Source organism: Podarcis cretensis (assembly GCF_951804945.1).
Source record: "Podarcis cretensis genome assembly, chromosome: 13".
NCBI classification, from domain to species: Eukaryota; Metazoa; Chordata; class Lepidosauria; order Squamata; family Lacertidae; genus Podarcis; species Podarcis cretensis.
Window position 1 is genome coordinate 45261425 of NC_137182.1, and position 9498 is coordinate 45270922.

The following is a 9498-nucleotide window of genomic DNA, read 5'->3' on the forward strand; positions in this document are numbered from 1 at the left end:
CTCTCCCCCCCCCCCACACCTGCATGTTTTCCAGCTGCCTGCGAGTCCCTAGACGCAGCAGCAGCAGCAGCAGCGGAGCACAGAGAGGAATTAGAAGGAAGGACGCTCTGCTTTCCCCTCTGCTTGCCTGGAGGGGAGGGGCTTTCCCTGCTCTTTGTTCTGTTTGAGCAAACACAGCAAAGAAACAGAAGTGGATGGGCAGTAAGACCCTGAGGCAGAATGCAGGAAAGCAGCAGCTTCCTCTTTTCTGGCTTCCCTTCTCCGTTTCGTGCGATTTGATTTTTGCCTGTTTAGTTGCCCCTGCACTCCTCCAGGGACCACACATTTGCTCAATAACACACACAGACATTTCCCCTTCCTTTTTAGGAGAAAAAATCTACATGTTATAGATAGAAAAATACGGTATATTTTCTTTTGACTATATATTGTGCGATCAATTAAACTTAAATGTCGTACATCAATAGGACTAATCTATGTTTGATTTGTTTTAGTAGGTCTACTCTAAACATGACTCATTCCAGATCCAAACTGCAGTTTATATTGCATTTTAGATAGAGTAAATAAATAAAAATGCAACAGTATCATAGGACTCAGTCCAATAAATTTCAGCATGATTAGGCCCATGTGTATTATTTATTTAATATTATTTTTCTTTATTAAGTTCTATACTGCCCTTCATCCAAAGATCACAGGGTGGTTTACAAAATAAAAACACAAAAATACATACCATAATAACAAACGGAAACAATTACCCTCCCTTACAGTTTGAAAGGCCATAGGAATGAGATGCATCTCACTAACTTAATTCCTTAATTCTCGTTGCTAATTTAAAATGGGCCAGGGCCAAATGATTTAGAATATTTCAATGTTTCTTCTTCTTAGCTGTTCCTTGTTGTTCAACTCAGGTCTCAACACAATGATGTAGAGCTTTGGAGAAAAGACACAAAGCAGTAAGCCAGCACTGGAGGCCAAGATGGAGAAAATCTCCACGGCAACCATATATTTACCCTTGGTGCTCAGGTAAGTTGGGACAAAGGTCAGCCAAACACTGCAAAAGACCAACATGCTAAAGGTGATAAATTTGGCTTCATTGAAACTATCAGGCAACTTACGGGCTAGGAAAGCCACAGTGAAGCTGACAGTGGCCAGGAAGCCCATGTAGCTCAAAACACAGTAGAACATGGTGACTGAGCCCTCATTACATTCTTGAACAATTTCTTTCATAACTGAGTGCATGTTGAAATCTGGGAATGGGGGAGAGGTTGAGAGCCACACAGTACAAATAGTGACTTGAATCAGGGAGCAGGAAAGAACAATGGAAGCAGCCAGTCTGTTCCCCAACCATTTCCTCATTTTGGATCCAGGCATGGTGGCCATGAAAGCTAGAACGACAATGGTGGTTTTGGCCAGAACACAAGATATCGCTCCTGAGAAGATAATGCCGAAAGCAGTTTGTCGAAGACGACATGTCAGTTTCTGGGGTTGGCCAATGAACAGCAAAGCACAAAGGAAGGAGAGCAGGAGGAAAATGAGAAGAGTGTAGGTGAGATTCCAGTTGTTGGCCTTGACAATGGGAGTGTCTTTAAGCTTAACAAAGATGCCAAGCACTGAAGCTGTAATAAATGAAAAGGAAAGAGCCAATACTGCCAAAGAGATTCCCAAAGGTTCACCAAAAGTGAGGAATATTATGAATTTTGGAATGCATGCATTACGGGCATTGTTTGGATACTGATCTTCAGGACATTGCAAACAGTCATCCATGTCTGAAAAAGAAAACATGAGGAAACCCTATTTGTAGTGGAATATGGAAACCCTATTTGCAGTAGAATAATCAAGGCAAAAAGAGAGAGAAAATATCACAATGAGTGGGCATTTGGGGTAACCAGATTAATTTTACAAAAAATAGGAAGATGGATGCTAGATAGATAATTGAAAAAAATAATTGAAAAAAATATATCCATCTTTCTTATGCAATTATATTTTGAGGATACTGTACTCAGAGATGGTAGTTGTGGAACCTCAAGTTTTCGGCCTATAATTTCAAATGTGCCAGGACACGTACACAAAAAACCACCTCACCTGCGTGTGAATTTCACTCATCTGTCTGGAAATTGGGGGGGGGTATAGTTCATTTGTAATTTCCACATAATAATAGAGGAGGTGCAAAGCTTCTTTTCTGAATCAGAATTCAGTCCTAGGCTCCGAGCTAAATCAGATAGTGTAATGGCTTGGGTCTCTCCCACAAACACAAGACAACTCAGGCAGGCAATTATTTCAGATTTATTTTTCAAACAAACAAACAAACAAACCAGGTCGGAACTCAGCTAACCTCCATCATCCTCAGATAGCACAGTTGCCGGAACTAAGCTCCACCAGCTTTTCTCCCAACAGGAAAACCCCCACCTTCTCTTCCTTTCCTTTTCATGCTTCTCATAAAGTCTCGTGATGCTACGAGATTTTGGAGAGGACACTGACGGTATTCCTGGGCCTGAGTCACGGTCTGGGCTGGATTCTTTCACTCTGGCTCTCCCTTCCATTATCCCTGTGCCCAGAGATCAAGAGATTATCCCTGTGCCCAGAGATCAAGTTACGGCTGCTCCCTGCTGCTTCTCCCTCCCCTCTGCATTCCATTCTTATCTGCTCTCTCTCTATGCCAGTGTTCTCATTCCCTGTCAGTGAAGGAACGTAGCTGACAGATAGGCTCTTCAGTACTAACTTTTTTACTACTTCTGCATAGAGTGGTTCATTATTTCTACCAAGCTCTTGGCACCGATTGCTTAATGCTTACATATCAATAGTTATACCGGAATGTAATCTGTATCTAACTATATTCTCTTATCTAGAATATTCCTGATAAACCCTGTAAATTCTATTTCTTAACAAACCCCAAAACCGCCTTGCTGAAACTAAGCAGTTCTGGGCAGGGGCAGAGAAAGGGGGGGACGGTGGGGGCAGGCCACCCCGGGTGTCACCACTGAGGTGGGAAGGGGTGACAAAATGGCAGGCAGCACTCCCTGCAGGGCCTGCAGCATGCCCAAGTCATGCATCTCTCCTGGGAGTGACATAGTGGCTTGTGTGCCCACAGGCTTTGTGCTGCCCCAAACGGTCCGCCCGCCACCTCCCCCTCAGCTGTAGGGCAGCTGAGTGGGAGGAGGCAGGCAGACTGTGGGTGGCTGGCCCCGCCCCTGGGCACAGGGTACGTGCGCTGCCCCAGGCAACCGATCGGCTTGCTCCGCCACTGGTTCTGGGTCTGATTATAGCATGGATGGGGGTGCCTAAGAACCACATACACACTGTGTTGGCCAGGGGCCAGCAAACCTTTTCAGCAGGGGGCCGGTCCACTGTCCGTCAGACCTTGTGGGGGGCCGGACTATATTTTTTTTTGGGGGGGGGGGATGAACAAATTCCTATGCCCCACAAATAACCCAGAGATGCATTTTAAATAAAAGGACACATTCTACTCATGAAAAAACACACTGATTCCCGGACCGTTCATGGGCTGGATTTAGAAGGTGATTGGGCCGGATCCGGCCCCCGGGCCTTAGTTTGTCTACCCATGGTCTTGGCCTTCTTGATAGAAATAGGGAGGGATATGAATCGTGCCACGCCCCCCCCGCCACAAACACAAATAGCTGTTTTGTGTTTGCAAGTCCATAATGTCAGGTTGAGCTGTTGGTTGGATGAGATGGGGAGGTTTATGAAATATGCAAGGTAGTTTGTATAGAAAAGATGCAGAGTTGTTTTGATTGCTTGCACCTCAGTTCGCCCATGCAGCTATGTCCTGCTAGCTGGCATTGATTGCTACTCATGCAAAGTAAGTAAGTAAGGAAGTAAGTAAGGAGATTAAACATCCCAAGATTAAGCCATTTGTGAAAGATTACCACAACACATCTTACCCTTCTGGTTTGAGAACTTCCCTTCTGGACAGGCAAGGCAATCATAGCAGCAAAATGGCTTCCCTTCCTTCTTGGTTCTACTGTAACCCAAATGGCAATGGTCATTACAAAGAGAAATGGGTAGTGCCTGTACATAAAAGATAGAGGAAAGCAGGTCCTGGTTTCCAAATTTGTATAGCACAGATTGTTCACCCCCACCCCCAGAATTGGCAGAGTTGCCTTGGGTTTGGCATAAATAGAGGCAATGACAGGTATTTTGCTATAATTTTCTGCCTTTCTTCAATGAATCTCTTTGGTGTTGCTTGGGACTTCTTTACTTGTACATTGGATTACAAGTTAAACCTATTTAAATTAACATGATTTCAAAAATTTTCCTGGTGAAGATTTGAGACCTAAAACATAAATTAGAGTGGATACACTGAACATGTAGAGTGTGATAAAGCAAGACGTGGTGACTCCAACATCTGCATTCCTTAGGGAAGGTTTGGAAGACCTTCAGGTATTGGCTAAGCTTGTTGGGAATATGAGTGTTGCAGTTCAGAAACATCCAGAGGGCTGAAGGTTCCCCATCCCTGCCTTAGGAGAAGGGTCATAGATCAACGGCAGAGAATCTGCTTTGCATGCAGTTCAATCCCAGGTGTCTCCAGCTAGGGTTCAGAAAGACCTTGGTCTTCAACCCCAGAGACCAGCTGCCAGTCAGTGTCAGTATTGAGCTAGATGGGTCAATGGATTGACTTGGTCTAAGAGAGCTACCTTTGTTCCTATTCATGTTGCAAGGAAGGCAAGAAAAGCAATGTCCTAGAACATCTAATCATATTATGATTATAGTAATTTATTTCACTAATCACCCTGATACATAGCAGTCAGAAGACATCTGACAATAAATGGAAATAAATACAAAGAACTACACAGGATAAACAAAAATAAAAAACAAAGTCCTAAATGCCATCATGCACTAGTTCTCACAGAGTTGTATGCATGTGTGATCTCTGCAATAAGAAAGCTGTATGAGCAGGATCTTCATTACATTGAGTCCCAATAAATAGATGGCTATATGCATAGGTAAACAAACATTTTCAAATGTGCCAACCAACATGCAGACATGGCAGGCATGATTAGCAATAGCACAGTTAGGTTGGGGGTATGCTGAAGAGGCTGTGAGCCTGCCTGACAGTGAATAAATAGAGATGAACAGGGAAAGGACTGGAGACAGAAGTATTTCCATGACACCTCTTGAAGACTGGCAAAGTGACATTTAGATAAAGCCCGCAAAAATGTGTCTGGAGTCAAACCTGGTTAAACCTGCTGGGCCATACAATGGCATCCTCATGAATGGTGAACTCTTTGCTCAGGGGTTCCCGTGGGTCTACTCCTCCAACTCTCACTCTAAGAATGGACCGGTTTGGGAATGTCACCCAGTTTATTATATCAAATGCAGCCTCTAGTTCTCCATGTTGGTTGAAATAAACTTTTTCCCCAGCACTATTATTAAAGAAGCTATTTCTCACCAAGCGGCTGAGCTAAATTGGGCAGGGGAAAAGATGGGAAACAAAGGGCATTTCATAAGTAAATATAACAGGTTGATGATGAACTTTCCTTCTTGAGGGATATGAGCAATTGGCCCTTCAAAAGACTCATAAAGACCAGCAATGGATGCTGGACTAGATGTCCTGGTCCAGCAGGATGTTCTTATGTCCCAAAGTAAGTGAATGCAGAACAATAACTTCCTATATACTCTCTTTCTCTACATACATATGGGTATTTAATTTCAGTAAGGGTTTTTTTTTAATAAGATCTTTTCATGAACAGCAATGAGGGAGGGGGGAGGGGGGAGAGATCCTTCTGAAGCAGCTGCCATTTGGCATTAAATGGAAACTTCTGGTATAATCTCCTATTAGTAAGATGAAAGTCCCATTCAGTGTGAGTCAGTCACAGACCTGAGTGAGGTCCCTAGCAGCTTCTCTTGGCAGATGTAGAACAGATTGACACAACAGTGAGCTAGGATTTCAATGTCACATGTAATTTGGTCTTTAGATACTAGCCACCCTTGATAAAAAAAAGAAACTTTCCAAACACTCTGGATTTTTTGTTTCTATTATTATTCCCAGGGTTATGGTGTGTCAGGGATGCTGTCACTCTGACAGAAAGTGAAGAATCTGAACAGGAGAGAGAGCAAGCTGGGGGAAGCAGGAGCTTGAATCCTTTGCACAGTCAGGAAGAGATAAGCTCTGGAATGCAGCCTATGGAATGTCAAAATACCACAGAGCAAGCTACAGGAGGAGGGGGACCATTAGGATCCATGCCAGAAGAAGGGGAGGTTGACAGAACCAGACTCCCCCAAAACTAGGAGAAAGAATATGGTAGGAGCAATGCGCAGGATGAGAAAGAGAGGGACCCAGAGGTGGAATTTAGGCTGCCTTGGGAGACGACGGACGTTCAGTGCAGCAACTGACTCAGACAATGACTGATGTGTTATAGAAGCCGAGCTGCAAGGCCCGGTGATTGCTTGATAAATCAGAAAGTAAAACAGCTTCCAGCCAGACTTCTCTTGTGTTGGAAAGCCTTGCCAAACCTGACATGGTGAGCATTCCTGCCTTATTGTGCTCATGTTATTACCTTCCACATCTGTTGATTCCAAAGCTTCAGCCGCCCTTCATCCACTCTGAGCTTCAACTTAGATGAATGCATGGCATGCAGAGCGTGTGCCACAGCATAGACTGCATTGTAGATGCTATAGCTGTGGCCAGTCATGCTTGTTGGAAAAATAGAGCCAGGAAGAGTCTCCAGCTTCTCCTCCCCAGTGCAAATATCTCCATCCTGCGTATTTCCCTCAGAGTCAGGGAAATGACACTGAAATGTCTTTTCCCAGTATATCCTCATAAAGCCATCTTCTTTTTCCAAGATTGGATTTCTCATCTGAACAAATTCCTGGAATCCCAAGACCTCCTTTGAGTGAATTGTGAAGGATAGAGTACCATGGAGGAAGTCTATGTCCTGATCTCTCTGAAAGGGAAGTGATGTGAAATCCATCTGTACTGTCATAACCCAAACTTTCCCTTTAGCCTTTATTGGTATATCTTCATATTCTGACACAGCAGGAAGCATCCTCAAAAGTGTCATGGAATCAATTTCCCCATGAATGATCAACACATTAGCAGTACTGCTCATGGCAACATTAAATGTCTTCAGCCCATCTGCAACAGAGTCCATAAGACCAGTAGAATAAGAAACTGATGGAAATCTTCCTATGAAATCAAAGCAGATACCTCTCAGAATAAATTTTGGAACCACGCTCTGTAGAAACCTCTCTCCATTCTCATCATTCACAATCAACACACCAGTCCATAGCCATCCGAAGTGTAGCAGTAACATGAGAATCCCTTCATATTGATGGTCTATACTTGGGAACATTTGGTTAAGGAAAGCAACTTCAGTTTTACTATTTCTCATTGGAGCAGGACCATAGATGAGCTAAATCAAATACAGGAAATGAGGAGATGAGAAATTTTGTTTAAGTGTACTGTGGTTTTCTATGTTAACTTGTATTGACTGCAGTGAAAATACAATCTAGATTTCAAATTTTGTTTTGAGGGAGTGCTGCTGACATGGGATCTTGTCCAGGTTTTCCTCAAACTGGTGCTGGTGAAAGTTGGATTTCAATAACATCTGCAGGACACCTTACTGTAGTCCCTCAGGCACTTTATTTCAATAATTTGTATTAAGATATCTAGCTCCTCACTATTTATTTCCAAGTCAGTTAATAACATTCTAACTTGTATTGACTGCAGTTAAAATACATTCTAGATTTCAGATTTTGTTTTGAGGGAGTGCTGCTGACATGGGATCTTGTCCAGGTTTTCCTCAAACTTCCTCAAACTTAAGAGAACATTAAAGAATGAGCAATCCACTAAACGTAGAAAAATGTTCTCACCAGTGAAATTGTAGTAGCACAAAGTACATGCTGCTCGAGGGTTGTGGCAATCTGCTCAAGCAATAATGCTCAGTTACCTTTCATGATAGTGCCATTTCTTACATTACGCTGGTCAAACAGGACTTCCACCATATTCCATTGTAGGATGGGAACTCCCATAATCTATGAGTAGGTAGCCCTTGCTGGCTGGGGCTGATGAAAGTTGGATTTCAATAACATCTGCAGGACACCTTACTGTAGTCCCTCAGCCAGCTTATTTCAATTAGTTATATGAAGATATCTATCCAGCTCCTCATCATTTATTTCCACAGCAGTTAATAACATTCTATATTAAGCAACAAGGGGGGAAAGCAAATTAAAAACAACTGACAAAGGATCAACACAGTAACAGTTGCAAAGGTGCAACTAATCGTCTGTGCTTGCAAAGTACCATCATTTTGGCTGAAAAGAAGACCTAATGGTTTGGGTAGTTTTCTATCAGGAGATGTGCTCTGAAAGAATGTTACCTGTGGAATCTTGTAGTTGCTCAGTATACTTGCCATATGAAGACAAAAATCAGAGTTTGGACCTCCAATGACTGCTGCTAGTTCATTCTGGAAGTCACACTTGTAGTTGGGAATGAATCTGCTGTAGGTAGAGAGGAGTTCCAAGGAGGCACGATAGGTCCAGCTGGCACTAAAATGGCTATTATAGATGTGGAAGCCCAGGGTGAGGTTGGGTAACATTTGGAGGTTTGCATTGATCTCTTTCACAGCAAATACTAATGCCAGGATATGTTGGTAGAGCTGTGTCATAACCCTGAAATGAGAATTACATGCTGTAACACTGTGCGTTCCCTTCTGGATAGGACAATTTCTACACCTCAGCTGCACCAACAATATCTTACTGATCAATCTCAATTCAGGTAAATCTGGAGGAATATTAACACGCACAGGTTCCAGCTCTGAACTATGATGTGTAAATCTAGTTATTTTTAAATTAAATTTCTATACACTGTTGTTCATCCAAGGATCATAGGGCATTTTAAAACATAAAAACACAAAAAATGATGTACAGATGGTATTTAACACCAGTGAATTTAGCAAAAATGCATCATACTCATGATAATAAATGCTGGAAATGCAAAGAAAAAGAAGGAACATTTTACCACATGTGGTGGACGTGCCCCAAGGTAAAAGTCTTCTGGGAAAGGATTTATAATGAGCTGCAAAAAATGTTGAAAAACACATTTATTAAGAAACCAGAAGCCTTTTTACTCGGAATAGTGGGGGGTGAAATCCACAAAAAGGGTATTACTTTTTTTCTGTATGCCACAACAGCTGCGAGAATATTGCTAGCCAAGAATTGGAAGAAAGAAGATTTACCAACTATCAAAGAATGGCAGATGAAGATGATGGACTATATGGAACTTGCCGAACTGACTGGGAGACTCTGAGACCAGAGAGAAGAGATGGTGGAAGAAGATTGGAAGAAGTTTGAGGAATAGTTGAAAAAATATGTTAATATTTAAATCTTAGAATAGCTTTGGAAGTGAATATAGGCTGTAGAGGGTAGAATTAGAAGATAGTGTATTTTAAAATAGTATTATTTGTAAGTGAAATGTGAAGATTTTTAAGTGTGATGAAAAAAATGAAAAAATGGTTAGAAATTATGATACATGTAAACTGCTAA

General features: G+C 42.2%; 1 protein-coding gene across 1 annotated transcript; it reads right to left on the reverse strand.

Annotated features, from left to right (window-relative positions):
* Nucleotides 1-852: 852 nt before the first annotated feature.
* Nucleotides 853-8621, reverse strand: LOC307200483 (vomeronasal type-2 receptor 26-like; the record flags this gene model as incomplete). Its single annotated transcript, XM_079949021.1, has 5 exons — nt 853-1763; nt 3897-4023; nt 5189-5416; nt 6513-7367; nt 8334-8621. 5 exons carry the CDS (start codon nt 8619-8621, stop codon nt 853-855), a joined length of 2409 nt encoding a protein of 802 aa, XP_079805147.1.
* Between the last annotated feature and the right edge of the window lie 877 nt (nt 8622-9498).